General features: G+C 44.4%; 1 protein-coding gene across 1 annotated transcript; it reads left to right on the top strand.

The window, feature by feature from the left end:
* Positions 1 to 9,121: 9,121 nt before the first annotated feature.
* Positions 9,122 to 10,645, top strand: LOC115299019 (histone H4). The gene is made up of 2 exons (XM_029948272.1): positions 9,122 to 9,576; positions 10,480 to 10,645. Exon 1 carries the CDS (start codon positions 9,170 to 9,172, stop codon positions 9,479 to 9,481), a length of 312 nt encoding a protein of 103 aa, XP_029804132.1. The 5' UTR covers positions 9,122 to 9,169; the 3' UTR covers positions 9,482 to 9,576; positions 10,480 to 10,645.
* Positions 10,646 to 20,185: the final 9,540 nt, after the last annotated feature.

The following is a 20,185-nucleotide window of genomic DNA, read 5'->3' as shown; positions in this document are numbered from 1 at the left end:
GCGGTCTGCTTGGTGCGGGCCATGACGCCTGACTGACTTATAGTTAAGAAATGCTTGGCGGTCTTATTTATAGACCTAGCCTCCTCTTGATTGGGCCGGACGGGTTAGGCTCTTCCAGACTTGTGATCTCATTGGCCAGATTTCAATCCTTTGTCGTAATGCAGAAGATTTTAATGCTAATCACCTCTTTTTACTTCACCTTTCCGTACTTTTCAGTAATCCTCGATCACAGTGTTTTCCTGTTTAGGCCTTTCCTTTAAAGTGATGTCACTTTTGTAAGAGCAGTTTTTAAACTGTTTTGCAAGCTGGGGATTCAGTTTTCTTCGAAATAAAAGCGTGCCTTCCCACGAACTAGGTTTCCACCTACATTTCCAGGTAAGAGTTACTGTAACAGCAACGGCGTAGATAACATTTGTTTTGCGCCTCGCCCTGTGCTAAGCGCGTTGGTTGCATTTATAGTACGACTGAGACGCCACAAAGCAATAGGCAATTGAAAGGACCAAAAACTGAATTTAAGTTCACCCAACCTCGGCACTACGCCGAAGCCCTGGGCTGATTACTACCACTTGCAGGGTAGAGCCTTCCGCCTTTAACCTTTTCGCCTTGGAATGCGGTTCCCTCCCCTCAATGGCCAATTAGGTCCAGGAGACCAGACCTTCTAAGTAAGGGAATATGAGCCCAGAAACGTCACTTTCTCCTTTACTATGTTAAATAGTTTCTAAATAGTCGATTTGCTGGTCGGTCAGGTTAAAAGCTAAAATAAAGTTTCAAAGTTAACATGTTATTCGTTGATTACGGACTTGCTAACAGATTTTCTTCAATTAAGTAGTTTCATCTAAAAGTGTCACCTAAAAGTTTCATCCTTTTTATTCTCTATAAAGAAATTGAAGATCCTCTGCTTTTCAGTTGTTTCATACGCTTTGCTCAGAAAAGTGCATGTCCTAAAACAAGCCATGTAACGTTACCAATGCTTAACATTGTAAAGAGTTAATATAAAAATTTTAAAGCATTGCATCCAAATCTTTTAATAAGTCACACCTGTGAACAAAGTCAAGCCCAAAAAAGCTTAAAACTTAACTTTATGGTGTCCACATGAATGATCATCTTCCTGCTGAAGGCAAGTGATTGCGAGGGGATTTCCTGAACACTAAACAATCTAGAAACTTTATATCTGCACGCGTCCCCATGAGCAGTACAATCTTCTACTCTAGGGAGACCTAAGATGTCTTGCAAAAGTGTAGCCAGTGTGAACAACTGTTACCCCTTCCTGTGGTTGTTTTGTAACAATAACTAACATATAGAGAGCACTACTCAGTATTTAAACATTCTTCTACATACACTACTTCATTTAATCCCAACTCTGTGAAATAGATGTTAACGTTCCACACTCTACAGATAAGGAAATGGAGTCTCGGAGAAATTATGGCTTGTCCCGGACAAGTAGCAAGGCCTGCATAAGATTCTAAAGCAAAAGAATGAAATTATAATGGATTTCCAGTTTCATCAGTCTTGGGGTACATTTTAAAGCAATGAAGAATTTCCGCCATCATGCTGTCAAATGACTCAGTGATTCTCAAACTTCTCCGCTGAACAATTCCCATTAGAAGAGAAAACCACCACGGGGGCGGGGGCTCTTGGACAGCAGCCCACACAAGTGTTGTTTCTTTGCAGTGTTCTTTTTAAATCTGCACTCGTGGCCCTGGTATTTATTTAAATAAGAAAAAGATTCCCAAGCGGTTGCTAGGGAGGAAAAACTTTGCCCTTCAAGGATATATGAATATGAGACCCCCAGGCAGGTGAGGCTTGTGTGCCATCCACCGCTAACAAGGGGGTAGAAGTCTGGGATTGCAAAGGGAAGGAAGACAATTACAAGAAGATGAAACTGAGTAAATGTTTGGTAAACAAAAGTTTGCTGGGCCATATAGGAACAGTGGAGCATAGGAAGAAGGAATTTTAGCAAATAGACTTTGCTGAATTCCTCCCCCTCTGTTATACCCAGTTCATATTATACTGAGTTCATATTATACGGTAGTTCTCTATGGTGATAGCTCCCTTCCTAGGGCAGGAGCTCTATCTCAATTCTCTTAAGCAGTTAGGTGAGAGACAAAAAGAAAACTTCTTGAGTCTTCTGCTTCTTAAAAATAATCAGTGTAGGGGTGCCACAGTGGCTCCATCGGTTAGGCATCCGGCTTCGGCTTCGGCTTCGGCTCAGGTCATGATCTCACAGTTCGTGGGTTCAAGCCCCACATCAGGCTCTGTGCTGACAGCTCAGAGCCTGGAGCCTGTTTCAGTTTCTGTGTCTCCTCTCTGCTTCAGATTCTGTATCTCCTCTCTCTGTTCCTCCCCTACTCAGCTGTGTGTGTCTCTCTCTCTCAAAAAATAAATAAACATTAAAAAAAAATAATCAGCCTAAAATAATCCACATATAAAAGAAACATACTTTGGGGTAGCAAAATTTTGCTCCCCTACAATGTATATTCATATAGAATCGAACAGTCATGGGATGTATTTTATCTCTGAGAAGAAGAAAATTCCAAAAGTCTTCCTCTGGTGATTCTCAGAATAGAACAATCCATTATTTACAGATGCCAAGGGCAGATGCCCCCAAGATGGGCCACTTTGGCATGAACATTATTTCAAGTAAAAAAAGTGATCAAAACCCAGCAGATTCAGGAAAAGCTCTTTACCTTCCCCACAAGTACCTGAAAAGAATGTATTAAAAAAAAAGTTTTTAATTTTAAAAAGTGTTTATTGGGCACCTGGGTGACTCAGTCGGTTGAGCATCCAGCTTCGGCTCAGGGCATGATCTCATGGTTCATGGGTTCTAGCCCCGCATCGGGCTCTGTGCTGACAGCTAGCTCAGAGCCTGGAGCCTGTTTTCAGGTTCTGTGTCTCCCTCTCTCTCTGACCCTCCCCTGCTCACACTGTCTCTCTCTGTCTCTCAAAAATAAATAAAAGACATTAAAAAAAAATTTTTTTTAAAAGAAGTCAATGGAATAGGGGATTTTAGACTCTTCAATAAATGTGTGTGAATACTTTAAAAAAATAAATAAAAATAAACAAATGTTATTTATTTTTGAGAGGGAGAAATGGGGAGGGGGAAGAAAAAGAAGGAGAGAGAATCCCAAGCTGTTAGTGCAGAGCCTGACACAGGACTCGAACTCACAGACCCTGAGATCATGACCAGAGCTGAAGTTTGAGGTTTAACCTAAGGCTCCCCTAAGAAGAATCTAGATGGAAGTTCTACTCCAGGACGAGAACTATCATCATAGATAACTACATTATATTAAGTATGGTAGACCCAGGCAGGAGGAACCTCGAAAGGCCTGTTGGATCAGTCTTGAAAGTCACATTGTTCCTGAGTGGCCCAGCAAACGTTTGTTTACCAAACATGTGCTCTTTTTCATCTCACTGTGAATTGCATTTCCTCCTTGTAAAGTCTCAGACCTCTCCCCCTTCTCTTTAGTTGAGGACGACATGTATATTTCATCTTGCCTGTCTTTGGAATTCCCATGTCCGTGTGGCCTCCCTGTACACACAAAATTAAATTTTATTTTCTGCTAATCTGTCTCATGTCAGAGCAGAAGGTAGGTCTGGGTAGAAGGACCTTGAAGGGGATGGAAAAGTCTTGCTCCCCCACATTTGGAATTCCCCTAAATAACAGAATTCAGATCCACGAACTGTTTGCTTTCACCCAATCTCCACATTGGACAATGGAGTGATTTCTGTAAGTGTTCTCCGCACACAACTCCATCAGAAGTAAATTACAACACAGAAGAACTTGGGCTTTGCTGTAGCTGTGGGGACGTGGGGGTTCTTCCTCTCCTACTGATTTCATTCACCAGCAATAATAAGAATCTGCAGTTTCCAGATTACGCCCTGAAGTTTTCTTATGTAGTACTGAGAGAGGAGAAATAGCATAAGAAGCTTAAAATTTGCCACGGGAAAGGCACCTGGGGCTCAGTCGCTTAAATATCTGACTTCAGCTCAGGTCATGATCTCACAGTTCGTGGGTTGGAGCTCCGCATCAGGCTCTGTGCTGACAGCTCAGAGCCTGGAGCCTGCTTCAGATTCTGTATCTCCCGCTCTCTCTGCTCCTCCCCAACTTGTGTGAGTTTTCCCCCTCTCTCTCTTGCTCGTACTCTCAAAAATAATAAAATTTCCCCAGGAGATAAAAGTGTAAAAGCAAAACGTAATATTTTGTGTGTGCATGTATTTGTTTCTTATACAAAAGTAATAGATTAAATTAAAATACGTGTTCCAGGAAGACAGTTTGTGTTTAGTCTTTGACCTCAAGTACCCCCAGGGGTTCCAGTACCCTTAAGATGAGACTGAATCTTTGGTTTGTGGGCTGGGCAGCCTGTGTGCCTGATTTCCTTTCATCTTTTAAAAAAGTTTTTATTTTATTTTATTTATTTTGAAAGTGAGCACAAGTGGGCGAGGGGCAGAGAGCAGGACAGAGGATCTGAAGCAGGGTCTGTGCTGACAGACTGACAGCAGAGACCACAACAAGGGGCTTGAACCCACAAACCACCAGTTCACCACCTGAGCTGAAGTTGGACGCTCAACCACTGAGCCACCCAGGCGCCCCTCATTTTTATTTTTTAAATCCAGTGTAGGTAACATACAATGTTATATTAGCTTCAGCTTCTCAGTACAGTGATTCAACACTTCTATTTATTACTCAGTGCTCATCAAGATAAGTGTACTCCATCCCCATCACCTGTCTCCCCCGTCCCTCACCCTCCTCCCCTCTGGTAAACACCAGTATGTTCTATAGATGGGGGGCTATTTTTGGCTTGTCTCTATCTTTTTTTTCTCTTTGTACATTTCTTTAAGTTTATTTTGAGAGAGAGAGAGTAGTGTGTGTGTGCTCATGTGTGCAGGAGAGCGGGCAAGGGGCAGAGAGACAGAGGGAGGGAGGAGGGAGAGAATCATAAGCAGGCCCTAAACCAGCAGCATGGTGCCCCACTGGAGGCTCAAACTCACAAAACAGTGAGATCACCACCTGAGCCAAAACCAAAAGTCGGCACTTACCCATCTGAGCCACCCAGGGACCCCTCTTTGCACGTTTGCTCTGTTTCTTAAATTCCACATATGAGTGAAATGACTTTCTTTCATCTTAAGGGTCAATAGCCCTGGACCAAATTCAGAAGCCATCCCATTCTTTTTATTTTTTAATGTTTTATTTATTATTGTTGGGGGGAGGGGGAGACGCAGAATCCGAAGACAGGCTCCAGGCTCTGAGCTGTCAGCACAGAGCCTGATGCGGGGCTTGAACCCACGAACTGTGAGATCATGACCTGAGCCCAAGCCAGATGCTCAACCCACTGAGCCACCCAGGCGCCCCTTCTTACCCCATTCTGACATAAACTCATTCCCTCAACATCGTGTTCATTGGGTAAAAACTTCCCCTTTTCACCTTAACATTCCTGTTTATATTATACAGTGAAAGGTAACATAGGGGAGGAAAAAGTTTCCCTCAGTCCTCTTAGGATCCCTGGCTGGGTCTGAAAATCAAACCAACAAATAGAGAATAACAGAAGAGCACACAAATTTACTTAATGTAGGTTTTATGTGACATAGGGACCTTCACAAGGAAATGAAGACCCAAAGAACCAGACCTGCATGTTTTTATGCGAGCGGTGATGAGGTTCGGGCCCTCGTGTAGAAACACAGTGGGTTAAGGAGGGTGAGATCATTTAATAAGGAGGGGAAGCAGCAAAGCCTGCTTGTTAAGATTCTTCTACACACACCTTTGTCTTTAGAGATAAAGATGCTCCTTTCGTCCTTATACGTCTCTCTAATCCTATAGAGAAGGCACAAGAGGCTTTTTATGACCCATTTCTGGGAAGAAGGCTTTGGGGGAGGGTCACAGTGACCTTCCTACTTACGACTTTTTCTCAAAATTTCTCAGCCTAAAATATTCAACACTTTGCCATGTTTTGGGGCAGCGTGTCCGGAACCCCATCAATGACAGAATATGCCACCCCTAAATCATGCCACTACAGCATAAGGATTATTTTGAGCCAAAGTGTGCTCTGACCTCCATTTCTTTCCTGAAAACAGGAGATAACTGCCCCCCTTCCCCCATGGAAGATGTCTCCCCTCACCCAGGAGGAAAACAACGTTCTTATCACCAAGGACAGGGAGCTGAAGCCAAGAGAAATCTGTACAAACAAACCTTGTTACACTAACCTTTATCTTCCTAGTTCTTTTTCCACCATGAACGGCCATAGCCGAAGCCCTTCTGTCTTAGGACATTGTCACGATTTACTACTCTCTGTCCAATTCTATATATAAGCAATCAACTCTAACCGCTTCTTTGGGTCTTTGTTTCCTCATGAGGGCTCCCCTGTCAAGTAAAACTTCCAGTAAATAGATTTGTATGCTTTTCTCCTGTTAATCTGTCTTGTGTCAACTTAAGTATCAGCCCAGACAAAAACTCTAAGAGGGAAGAGGTAAATTTTGCCTCCTCCACAGAAGATTTCAGTTTGAAGGGGTTCAGAACCTACACCCCCAAATATGCCGCTTATTAATTGTGTTGAGCTGAAGTTACCCGAGAAACAACAGATAAAGGAGGGCTCCCTTTTCCCCTAGAAACAGCTCATAAAATTTCCCATGAGAAAGGTACTTTCCAGTACCAGGAAGAGAACATTCTTATCACCAGAGACTGGGAGTCAATGCCGAAACGGATGTGTACTAACAAATAACCCTTGTCTTCCATTCGTTTCCACCATGTGCTTCCCAGTCACCAGCCCACAACTTACTGTCTCTAGCCCAATCCCCCCTGTCTTGTCAGGTTCCCAGAATTTATTGTTCCTTGTTTTCAGAAGTGTATATAACCTTCTGGGCCAAACAGCCTTTTCAGGTCTTCGCTTTCCATCTGAAGACTCCTGTGTACACATAAAAATATTGAAATTTGTATGTTTTTTTCCTTTTTGGTCAGTCTTACATGAGCTTAATTCTTAGGTCCGCCATAGACTCCAAGAGGGAGAAGGAAGTTTATACCAGGTCTGGCTTTCCAATGCGACATATCCCAGTGGAATGCAGTAGGCTCAAGTGACATGTTCAGTGTTTTAAAGCGATACAGAAGAAAAGTGTTGTCATTCCATTAACCAGTCTCTTGAGATTTAAGCTACAGAGTGCAAGAATTTTAAAGGTTATGCTTATTTTCAATAAAAATGACTTGTTTTGTTTTCTAAATTTCTTTTTAAATTTTCTTAAATGTTTGATTTTATATTTGAGAGAAAGAGAGACAAAGCACAAGCAGGGGAGGGACAGAGAGATGGAGGAAGAATCTGAAGCAGGCTCCAGGATCCAAGCTGTCAGCACAGAGCCCAATGCAGGGCTTGAACTCACAAACCGTGCATGAGATCATGACCTGAGCCAAAGCTGGATGCTTAACAGACTAAGCCACCAAGGTGCCTGTTTTGTTTTTTAATGTTCAGGCTGCACATGTTAGCATGACCCTATCTTTGATTTATGGGGAGAATTAGAATAGAATGCTCACAACTCAACTGATATACAGCCTGTCTGAAAAAGAAAGAAAAAAGGCTATTTTAAAAATGTACCTTCTTTCTCAACACTCCTTTCATTTAATTTTTGTAACCAACATCTATTGTGAATCCCAGGGTGTTGGTTTAGGCCAGGGATGCCTGGTGGAACCATTCAATGAGCAGAGAACAACGTTTACAGCTGGGGAAGAAGGAGGAGAATGGATTCCCTCAGCCTCCACTAGAGTCGCACCTTGGAGCTTTGAAATTTAATCATTTTGAGATTTCTGAGTTTAAGTGACTAAGGAACAACAAGGAGGATCTATATGCCTTGAGCCTAGAAGTCTGGATAAAGCTGTAGTACAGTATTGATCAGCATACAGAAGATAGGTGGAGGGAGAAGAGAGATGAAAACGGGCATATAGGATTTCTTAAGATGGGGCCCCTGGGGGGGTTCAGTCAGCTAAGCATCGGACTCTCCATCTTGACTCAGGTCATGATCTCCAGATTGGTGGGATGGAGTCCCCACTTCCGGGTCTATGCTGACAGTGCTGAGCCTGCTTGGGATTCTCTCTTTCCCTCTCTCTGCCCATGTCCTGCTTTCTCAAAATCAACTTAAAAAATTATTCTTTTAAAGATAATAAATATCCCTCAGGAAAAAAACATAATTCTTTCTGATACAGAAACCACATCTGGTGGATTCTCCGATAGAAGGCCCTTGTGAAGTAACAAACATGCTTTCAATAAAGGACCCCTTTCAATTTCAAATGAGCAGTTTCTGGTAATGACTTTCAAAAAGATCTCCCCTTGAGAAACCCAATTCAGCAAACTTTGTGGGCTTCTCAATGGGGACACAATTTGGTCAGATTTCTGGCTGAAAGCAAGGGTTGAATTCAAAGGATCTGTACAAACAGAGATACAGACTATCCTTCAGTCTTCTTTCTGTATATATTGCTTCTTTCGGCAGAGCTTTGGATGAGTGCACTGGACTCACGGACTTCCATGAAATGGCTTGCAAATATTCTAAGCCCTATTTTCCTAGGATGTGACCTCTCCTGGGTGAGGTGAAAATCCATGCTTCATATCAACAAGATAGACTAGACTCCGAAATTACGGGATCTCACTCTTCCGCCCTCCACACACAGCCCAGGTGCGGCTGCTCCTGACCTGGCCTTCCAGGACCGCCAAATGATCCCAACTGCCTTTGTTGCTGTTTTACGTAACCATGCTTCAGAAGCCTGTGACCCTCTCTGGTCGGGATTAGACCCGGCACCGGCCCCGTCTTCTTCCCGTCTCTGGCCTCCATTTGGTCTTTCTGGAGTGAAAAAACGCCAGAAAGGCCTTTCCCCTGAGCCTAAATTTTACGCCGTAGTAGAATCCACAATCGGAGACAGAGGCGAAAACGGCTGCAGCATCGCGTTTGGTTTTGAAGTCTCCCGGGGACTTTGGCCGAGAGATTGTGTTTAAGTCTACTTCCATTAGAGCGAGCGGAGCGGGAGGAAGAACTCGTGGAGAAAAAAGCAGAAATGACGCAATGTGGGGTGGGAGGGGACCGTTTAGGGCGGGCTTCCGGCGGGCGCCTTCTGTTCTCAATCTGGTCCGCCACTCTGGTATATTAGGGGGAAAGCCGCCTTTGCCCTCGCTGAAGGTTGTTACTGCAGCCTGTTTTCGCCATGTCTGGGAGAGGAAAGGGTGGTAAGGGCTTGGGCAAAGGTGGCGCTAAGCGGCACCGCAAAGTCTTAAGGGATAACATCCAGGGCATCACCAAGCCGGCGATCCGGCGCCTGGCCCGCCGTGGGGGAGTCAAGCGGATCTCCGGCCTCATCTACGAGGAGACTCGGGGCGTGCTCAAGGTTTTCCTGGAAAACGTCATTCGGGACGCAGTCACCTATACCGAGCACGCCAAGCGCAAGACGGTCACTGCTATGGACGTAGTGTACGCCCTCAAGCGGCAGGGACGCACCCTGTACGGTTTCGGAGGTTAAGCTACAGCTTTAGTTCTACACCCATATGCCAACGGCCCTTCTTAGGGCCAACCATCTAGTCTTGGGAAGAGCTGGGCATTTGGACTAGAACTTGGGTAAGGAGTTGGGCTAGGGTCGGTGATAAGGTTATGGAAAGTACGGACTCCTGAAAGGTGAACAGCCCTGAAAACAAGTCGCTTACTAGAAACTGGCTTTCTTGCGTTCGCCTCCTTTCTTGGTTAGTTTTAGCGGGTCTTGTACTCTAGATCTTAAGCCACGTTGCTGTTTGCTTTGGGCTGTGCTGTGCTGTCGTTAGGTCTGACTGTGGAAGGGAAGAACAAGCCATCTCTAGTTGACATTTGCTTTTTGAAGCGGGAAGGCAGCCCAATCGTTTGCAATCCAGAGGTGTCCATTACGCCCCCTGGTGGAGTTGGGCTTTTCTCTACAAGAGGGTGGGGACTAGATGGCTTATGGACCCTCTTCACAAGGAACGAGGTTTTGTGGTCTGTATTCCCACTTCAAAAGGTGCAAGAGCACTTAATACAAGTCTAGTCACTCAATCAGGAGGAATCCAGGTTATTATAATAGATGAAATTATTACTGCAATTTTTAAAAGCAAGTTTGGCATATTATCTGCTGGTAGTACTTTCATGCTATATTCAAGGGACAATTCAAGTCAAGGACCTGGGAGAGAACTTTCAGTGAAAACATTGCAAAAGTACAGATCATGTAAGCAGGTCTTCAAGAAACAGTTAATTTGGGGGGGCGCCTGTGTGGCTCAGTTGGTTAAGCTTTGGCTCAGGTCATGATCTCACGGTTCGTGGGTTCGAGCCCCGCGTCAGGCTCTGCTGATAGCTAGCTCAGAGCCTGGAGCCTGCTTCAGATTCTGTGTCTCCCTCTCTCTCTGACTCACCCCTGCTCAAGCGCTCTCGCTCTCGCTCTCGCTCTCTCTCGCTCTCTCTCAAAAATAAATAAAACATTTTTAAAAAGTTAATTTGGGAACGTCTTTTCCCTGTTAGGGCCTGTTGGAGAGAGCGTCTGAACATGCCCATTGATAACCCAAAGCACAATTTTTGACAAGGTGAAGCAAATTATTCCCTATCAGCAGTAAAGAAGCCATTCCCTGCACTACCACTTCTAAATTGTCTTGATTTGTGGGCGCCTGGGTGGCCCAGTCGGTTAAGCCTCTGGCTTCGGCTCAGGTCAGATCTCACGTTCGTGGGTTCGAGCCCCGCGTCAGGCTCTGTGCTAACAGCTAGCTCAGAGCCTGGAGCCTGCTTCCAGTTCTGTGTCTCCTTCTCTCTCTGCCCCTCCCCCTCTCATGCTCTGTCTCTCTCTGTATTAAAAATAAATAAAACATTAAAAAAATTTTAAATTGGATTGAAATGGGGTAGGTCCACATCACTTATTCTTAAGCCTAATTGTAGTTTTGCCCCTGTTATAGTTACAAGTAGTTTTTTCAGCATTCTAGACTTACAGTTTTACTGGCTCCCCAAAGATAGGCCATCTATCTTGGTCTCCACGCTGGGCTGCCCTTGTTAGGGCCAAACACTTGAAGGCAAACTAAGTTTACCTGAGGGGGTAGGGGGGAGGAGAGGCAAGGATAATATTTGTGAAGATGCCCAGGTGAGAAGTAAATAACACTTGATCTTAGCCAAAAGGCCGAGAAGCGATGGGTGAGAAGTAAATAAAAGGAGTCAACGTTCAAGATGCTTTTATTTCCCCTTTGAAGTCTCGTCGGCAACTGATAGGATTTCAAGTATCACTGTGCCTTTTTTTTTTTTTTAAGGGCAGTGAGGATTGAATATATCTGATCGTGAGATACTCTAGAGATGGAGAGCCCAAAAGTTTGAAGAGAACTCAAAAGAATAGTGGAAGGGAGGGCAGGAAAAAAAAAAAAACATGTCCAGTCTAAAATAGTGATTCTCAAAGTGCAGTCTGTAATCTACGAACGTCAAATCACCTGGGAACTTGTTAGAAATGCAAAGTCTTGGATCTACCTCAGACCTATTGAGTGAGAAATTCTCCGAGGTAATGCCTAGCAGTTTGTGTTTTAACAAATTCTTCAGGTGATTATGATACCCAGCTTGAGAACCATTGATCTACATAACAGTTTCTTTAAAGGAAGCTTAAGTATTTAAATCTGAATACATATTGACCTAAGTTGTTAGGGCGGAGCCTGCTTGGGATCCTCTCTCGCTCTCCTTCTGCCCCTCTCCCCTGCTCATGCTCTATCAACAATAAAAAACAAACTTAAACATTCATTAAATGAAAAACTGTGCATCCTTTAAAAAAAATGAGGCAGATTGATATAGAAGTTTATATAGAGTTTATGTAGAAAGAGAGAGATTAAGACAAAGACCAAATATATATTTTTTTCTTATACGTCACGATACCGCAGCTAAACATACCTAAAGGGCTGACTCTCGGAGAAACTTGAGACCAGGCAGAGGAGATTAGACTTGGTGGAATAAAGCTTGTAGATCCGTGTTGATTCTGAGCAAGGTGAGGGTGAACTTTTGGGTGCAAGCTGGATCTCAGGGGGCAGAGAATGAGAAACAAACTAGTCAGGAGGCTGTTGTAAGCCATGGAGAGCCCTGGCAAGAACAGTGGCAGCAGGACTGGGGAAGATCGGAAAAAGAGACGTTGAGGGCAAGAGGCACGAAATCTCCTGGTTTCCCTAAATTTGAAGTGGGCATTTGGGTTAAATTTATAGACACTTCTCTGATTTGATTTTTTATTTATTTTTATTTTTAATTTTTTTTAACACTTACTTTTGAGAGAGAGACACAGAGTGTGAGCAGGGGAGGGTCAGAGAGAGAGGGAGACACAGAATCAGAAACAGGGTCCAGGCTCTGAGCTGTCAGCACAGAGCCTGACATGGGGCTCAAACCCATGAAATGGTAAGATCATGTCCCGAGGTGAAGTCAGCCACTCAACCGACTGAGCCACCCAGGTACCCCAGATTTGATACTTTAAATAAAAGAATGCGTAATAGGTCCCATCTATTGAATACCTACCATGTACCATTTCACATCGTCAGAACAACCCCACAAGATCAATAATATCTTTATTTTTCAAAGCAAGAAACTGATGTTTATGCAGATTGCATAACCTGGCATTCTCTGATACATTCTGGTGCTCCTGAATCTTACTAAAATATTTGTCTAAAACTTTCAAATCACATATATATGAGGACCTTTAAATACATTTGCCATATTCATTTAATGAACCTATTCAATATGGATGTTGAGAAGGACCTCGTCTGGTCTAATTTTCCCATTATACTTTCCCTCTGGTTTCGGGACAAAATTTTGCAACAGCTTCCATTTCCCACCAGATCCCTCTTGGCATAGATGTTCCTAAGAGGCCTGTCCTTCAGGCCATCTCTTTATAAGCTCTTCCCAGGGACTCCCAAGTGCTCCTCTAGCTCCTAAGAGCAGATGGGAGAATCCAGCTGGGTCTCCAGCTACCTCCAGATCTGCATTCCCAGCTGCCTGAAGGACACGGCCCCTTGTCACTGCCTGGTGACAGCTATGACCCTGTGTGGCTTGACATGAACCCCTCAGCAGCACCCCCTCCCAAGCTGCCTGTTGCTCTGAAAAATGGCAGGATCCTTCTAGTGGCTCAGGCGGGCCAGTCTCGAGGTATCTGTGATTACTTTTTGCCCCAACCACCTCCTTCTGTCCCTTCCCCCACCCAGGCTCAGGCCATCTGCTAGTTCCAAACCATTAAAACGTCCCGTGCTCTCCATTGCTGTGGCTGGTCCCCTTGTGCTCAGCCTCGCCTCTCATCGGCCGTGTCCCTGTGGCCTGTGACCTGGCTTCCTGCCTCCAGCCCCTCCCACACTCAGCTGTGTGTATTCACCCCAGATTAACCTTCTTTACACACAGCTCTGATTGTGTTACGTACCTGCTTAAGGCTCTGCCCTCAATTGTTTCCCTCCCTTTTCTTCTCTTTTATCCTCATTTCCTGCACTTTCCTTCACTCCATCTAGAAAACTGTACTGCTTTTAAAGTTTCTTTTTATTTCTATGTATGATTGCAAAATATATTAATGTATTTATTTATTCGGGAGGGGGGGGGCAGAGAAAGAGGGAGAATCCCAAGCAGGCTCTGCGTTGTCCTCGTAGAGCTCCAGTGCCCCCAGAGATGCTGCTGCTAAACAAAAGGACGATTTTTCATGTGAATGGTGGTTTTCCTTAGTTCTCCATAATGTTCTCTACTGCACGTGCAGGTTTTCAGTTGCAGGTTGTAATCCATTAGCAGGTGGTAAAGTCAATTTATTTTGATTTTTTTTAATTTTTTTATTTTTAAGGGAGAGACAGATTGTGAGCAGGGGAGGAACAGAGATTGAGGGAGACACAGAACCTGAAGCAGGTTCCAGGCTCTGAGATGACAGCACAGAGCCCGATGTGGGGCTCGAACCCACAAACTGAGATCATGACCTGAGCTGAAGTCGGATGCTTAGCCGGCTGAGCCCCCTAGGCACCCTGTGTTAAAGCCAATTTAGAAAGCAGGAACTGGTATCTTTTATTAGTGAAACAGAATAAGATTGAAAATATCAAGGTATATCCCGTGGGGGAAAATGCTTTGACACAACTGGTTTTGATTTTTAGGTAAGTGTGGAAAGGCAGTAGGTGGTCCTGTAAAATTACATTTTACTGCAGTTTGAAGTCTGCAGAAATCAGAGCTACTGTATTGTGATCCTCTCTGTATGTAAGTATTGCATGTATTGCTTTTTTTCTTCTGAAGCAATGAATCTAATACAGAAAGAAAAGTAAAATACAAGACTCAGGTTCAAGGCTATCTTCTGGCTGGATGACCCACATTCCCAGGTGTGTTTCCTTCACCAGGTTTTGTTTCCTCAACTATTCAACAGGAATATTAAAAAAAAAAAAAAAAAGTCCTTCCTCCCTCCCAGGCTTATTGTGAAATGGAATGAGAGGAGAGGTGAGCTCTAAGTTATCTAGGAACCTGGATACACAGTCTAGAAATCTAAAAAATTATTCATCAATTTTTATGTTTTATGACATGGTTGTAACTTGGACTTACATCAATTCATATTAATGTCACTAATATTTACATTGTCAACGTTATTGATACTACTAATACTGATTTATGGTCATGTGTAAGGCTCCTTTCCAAGCATTTTGTGTGGACTGTATGGTCTGTTTTTCCCCTTGTAACATTCCTGAAGTGGGTGCGATTATGATCTGCCAGAGTCCAGCTCCAGCAGGTCCAGGGCTCCCTGAAGGATGGACAGTGTTGGCAAAAGGGAGTGAGAGAGCCTCGGGTTTCTTTCTGCTCACCAGGCAGGCATCTCTGCACTGATTCTCTAGCTTTATTTATAGTGAAAGGGTAAAGGAGCAAAAAGAGCAGCGTGTGTTTAGTAAACGATTTCTCATAGGTAATTTTTACAATTTTCCAGAACACGGATTCTGCAGAAATTACAATTCTAGTAGTAATGATTGTCGTAAAAAAAAAAAAAAAAAAACTTAGCTACAGGCACTCATGCTATCATATTGGAAGGGCAGGTATTTCTTAAGCGTACATTTTTTTCATAGGATACATAAGACCAAGATATACAAAACCTCAGGTATAGCCCTAAGAAAGCAACCTTTAACCAAGAGGCAACAGCATTGGTTAGTAAAGGTCAGTTTTTTTATGAGTAAGGGTCATTAGGCTGTTTATAGCTCTAAAAGAAAGTTTCTAGAAAAACAGATCCCCAGGAAACATAATGCCTGCTCCCACAGTTCCAAAGACGAATGATACATTTTATCTCAGTAGTGACTTTTGCAACTACGTCCAGGCCTAGAAAGTAGTGAGTTATCAGTTAATTGCTCAGCTGGGAGGAAAAGCATAGGTTGCTTGCCTTAGTCGCATTAGGGTGTATCTAGTTTACTCATCTTTCCCCTGACCAGGTGCAATCACGCTTCAGGGACAGGGCAGGGGGACAGGCCGCTCCTGACACTAATCAGCAAAGCACTCAGAGGTTTGGTGCCCAAGCAGAAATGAAAGTTACAAGAGGGTAGGTAACTTTGGTTGCTGGCTGCCGGAGTCTAGCTCCAGCAGGTCCAGGGGTCCCTGAAAGGATGGACGGTGTCGGTGAAAGAGAGTGAAGGAGCCTTGGCTTCTTTCTGGTCACCAGGCAGGCATCTCTGCTTTTTCTGCTTTGGTGTCTTTTTTTTTTTATTGATCAAGCAATAACATGACATCAGAAAATAGAAATTGTTTACAGTGACTAATCCTTAGTGATAAGATGCTTTTATCATCGAAAGTGTACAGAAACAGTTTTACAGAAGTAATTTTTTAGAACCATCCCATTCATTTTTGGTGCCAGTCTCCCAGATTAAGAAAGTAACAAACCTATCTTATTTTGTATGGGTTGGGTTTTGACCAATAATTATGACTTTGTTTTTTAATTGACAAGTTACAGCCAAATCATGTAATGTACTTAAAGTGAAGTTGAGTAAATTTTATAACCAAGAATATAACAGGATATTTTTAGTAGAAAACAGGATTAACATACATATTATTTAAATTAGTAAAGTTAAGATTAAAACATAGATTAAGTTGTATATGGATAGGCTAAGAGTTATTGTGATTGGCTTATAAACTACAAGAGAAAACAATGTTTATTAAGTTGCTTGAGAAAGCCCCCTTTTTTGATGCAAGCACAATAGGGGCCCTGTGAGTTGGCCTTGGGGCCTGGTTTTCCCACATTCTTATCCACCCTCATAACTGAAGTCAGTATAAAGGAGGGTATTTGTAGAATGTAGACTATGGGAGGAGATCATGTTCTGACCTTGTCTTCTGTATCTAATCTCCAATTCAGGCTCCTTTTCTCTTCAGGCCAGACTTACATGGACTATGTTTATGACCTTGTTTTTTATTTATCTCCAAATTAGGCTCCTTTTCTCCAGGTCAGACTCAAATGCAATTTTTGTTTTTAACGCCTTCAAGTCTATGTTTTGCGTCTGCAAGGCTCATTAGAAGAGCCTTTTGTCAAACATTTATATTGTTTTGATCTAAAATCTCTTATACAGAGACAAAATGTTTTTTCTTATGGGGTAGCTGTGTAGGGAATATCGGTCTGATTTGGGACCCTGTAAGGCCTAATTAATGACAACAGGCTTCATTTCACATGAGCAGTAGTAGTAGGAGGAGATACCAATTTCGCTTCATGGCAGAAGCTGTGCAAACTCCTGCCATTTCCTCAGTGTGACTGTGTCATCCAGCAAGGCCGATACGGCTCCCAGCAGCTGCCTGGTGGCAAGAAACCGTGCAAACTCACCAGGAATTTTCACTCAACTGGTAAGTTCAGATCGCTCCCAACAATGATCCTGCTTTACAACATGAGGAAATAGAGATCCCTGTTTTTTCTCTTTGCAGTCTTTCCCTGGTTAGGGGTCAGGAGCCCCTGGTCCTACCACAAAGGCTTCAGGCCTCAGCCCCAGTTCATAGCAAGTACCCTAGACTTGGTTTTCTATCCCTTCTCTGACACGCTCCTTTCCCACCTCTGCTATGTACACTTCACTCTATCTGCTCTGATCACCCCCATCCCACCATCACATCTCAAACAAATCCTGTCAGCAGGGCTAAATCTGATGTCTTTGGGGAACTAAAGACAAGACATTCCACTCCAAACCATCTGCTTTCAAGAACAGATTCGGGGTGCGGGGTCGGGGGGTGTAGCTCAGTGAACTCTTTGCTCAGTTACGATCACAGGACCAGGTTTTCCACACACACTGCCATGGGCATTTTCCTGCTCCCATGTTCCAAGACACCCCCCAAGGACCCTGAAAGTTCTTTGCAGAGGTCCAGTTCAGACCTGCTCTTGACCTGTCACTGCAAGGACCTCAAGAGCGGGGGCCTCTTGTTCTCCATTCTCTCCTGTAGGGCAAGAGTCAAAGAGCAGGTGAAGTAGGCCCCTCACCAAACATTTCCTCACGACCTGGGGCTGCCAGGCACTGCTGAGGCTGACGCCACAGGGATGAACAAGAGAGACAATAATATGATCTTCACCCTGAAGAACGCTGCTGGCCTCATGCTGAGGGTAGTGTATAAGAAGGGGTATAAGGAAGGGGGGAGAGGCAAGGACAAGGACCCAAAGAGGTGAGGGTGAAGACAGGAAAGGGAAGAGGAGGCTACATAGGGCTGGGTCTTGAAGAATGCCCAGGGGCTCTTGGGGCTGCAAAAAAGGAGAGGACAGAAGAAATTCTAGACAGAAGAAATAAAATGTGTGAACACATTGTACACTTGGGGACCGCGGATGTTCTATGGGACTAGACCTGACTTGTGTGGCTGGCAAGCGCCTGAAAGTTGGGGAGGCTCTGAAAGATACCAGCAACTAAGTGTATATTCCTTCTTATTGGGATTGTTTAAATTTAATCACTGTTAACAGAGTAACTAAAATTACCTGAATGTTTGTTCTGGACCAGACTCAGTGTCCGGTTCTTTATAAGAATTGTCACTTCTAATATTTCCCATACTACTAGTAGCAAGGTGCTACTGTCCCTTTTACAAATGGGACACATGGGGCCTATGGAGATTTATTTGCTAAAGTCACATAAGTGTTATAGGGGCAAGGCCATCAAATTTGGGCGTGTCTAACTGTAGAGTCCCTACTAGTTATTAACCTCCATTGCTCTGAACTACCATGCAGAAGAAGGACTTTGACCTGAAGGGAATGGGAAGGAGATGGAAAAGAATTAAGTCATGAGAGTGACATGCTCAAAAAAATGCTCTTTAAAAATGACAGCTGTCACACAGAGTGGAAGCCTAGTGGCAGGGCAGAGAGTCTAACCTGAACACTTAGTCCTCCAGATCTGGGTGGGTGGGAGCCTCGGTTAACGAAGGGACCAGGATGGACAGAAAAAAGATGATGGAACTGAATTTTAGAAAGTAGGCTTGATAACATTTGGTGACTCATGACATTTAGACAGAGGACAAGAAGAAGGAATGTCCGCCCTGAACAGACTAGGGGATGAAGGTATCTTTCAGTAAGATGGGGAATACAGAAGGAGAAAAATACCATTGGGAAGCAAGATGATGCACTTTTGGAAATAAGCTGAGTTCGAAGCACCCATCTAGAAGGACCTGGACACCAGGCAGTTAGAAACATGGTGTAGAGCTCAAGACGAGGGGCTCAGCAGAAGATACGAACTTCGGAGCACTTGAGGGAGGCCAGAGATACAGCAAGCAGGAAATCCATGATCTGGTTTGAGTTGCAGGGGGGAAAAAAAAAGCCAAGGCCAGCAAGGATGAAATCAGGAATATTGGTGGGCCTGGCAGAGAAAGAGAGGGCATGAGAAGGTTGAGATGCAAATATGGAGAAAGATAAGGAAGACCAGCAGACTGGGTGAACCCAGAGGCCAACGCCTCTTCAAGGAAGCAAAGGTAGTGTCAACACCCCATCGTTTACCTCTACTCATGCACACACACCCGTATCCCGCTACCATAAGGCAGATTTAAGTCTGAACAAAAACTCACTTTCACTTAAAAATCCCAGGTTCAGGGTAAATGTTTCCTGCAACCAGCTAGCCACGTGGAAGCTAATTATTACAGGCAGAGCATTTATGTACCTTGTCCCTAACTGTCTTTTAATTCTCCCCCAAAAGGAGGAAACCAATTTAGGTACAGAAATGATTACATGCGAAACCTTACATTTTAAACTGTTGTCTTCTATTGATGTCCTCGGTTGGCGCTGTCCTCCTAACCAATAGAAAGATGGGAAAGATGGCTGGAAGGGTAGGCTTTTGCAGCAATAGGAACCCTGGATCTTATTCTGTTCCTCACGGGGTGTCAACAATGCCACTCAATTTCCCTTTGAGGTTCAAACAGGGAGACTTCTTAAGGCTAGAGGTGCTCAGGCTGCGAATTCAAAGTGATAATGAGGCGAACCCAGGATGTAGAGGAAGCACCCTCACGGGTTGAAGGGTCCATGTAGCTGCTCCAGGGTCTGAGAGCCTCGGATTGACCCCAGAAAGCCCTCTCTGCTGTCTGTGGGTCAGGCTGAGTAGAGACCTCTTCCACTGTCAAGAGCCCGGCCGGCTGTTGCTTAGGAGCACTGACAGAGAGACGAGCCATGCAGATAAGGCCCTTCTCTTGAGGGGCTCAACTTTGAGAGGAAACCAGTTAAGACCAACCAGGGAAGAGAGGGGCCAAGTCCTACCTCCCCAGTGCTCTTCTCCCTCTGTTTTCCTATTTGCCTTCCACACACTGCAATCTAGGCAGCTAGGGAGTGAGCACCGCAGGGCTATGGTGGGAGGAGCACGAGTGGGTAGAAATTCGAGAAGAGGAGCGAAGGCAGGTCACAGCCATCCATCCCCTTAGCCCTGGCAGATGCGCCCAGGCTGTTGTCACACCTGAAAGCCACGGGCAGGTCTCAGACATCTTTGGTATTTTAGGCTCGTTGTTATCTTTCTTTTCGACTGGTGTCATAGCAGCTCAGGGCCTGGGATCCCGAGAAGGAAGGGCCCTGGTCTGGAAATCCACGCTAGGGGTCTGCTCAGCCACTGATAGCTCTGCCGCTCAGGAAAGAAATTCTCCCTCTGAGGATTCAGACTGCGCTTATGGAAACGAATGTCAATGGACAAGAGATGCTGGGTGCAAAGGTGTCATCCCCGCAGAGCTCCGAGTCACTGCTGCTTCTGCTTATGACTGAGTCACAGGGGGTCCCATCACATACTGTTGGTCTGAGCAGGGCGCGAGGCCCTGGGCA

Source organism: Suricata suricatta, chromosome 8 (assembly GCF_006229205.1).
Source record: "Suricata suricatta isolate VVHF042 chromosome 8, meerkat_22Aug2017_6uvM2_HiC, whole genome shotgun sequence".
Classification (NCBI taxonomy): Eukaryota; Metazoa; Chordata; class Mammalia; order Carnivora; family Herpestidae; genus Suricata; species Suricata suricatta.
This window is presented reverse-complemented; position numbering and strand designations above follow the sequence as displayed.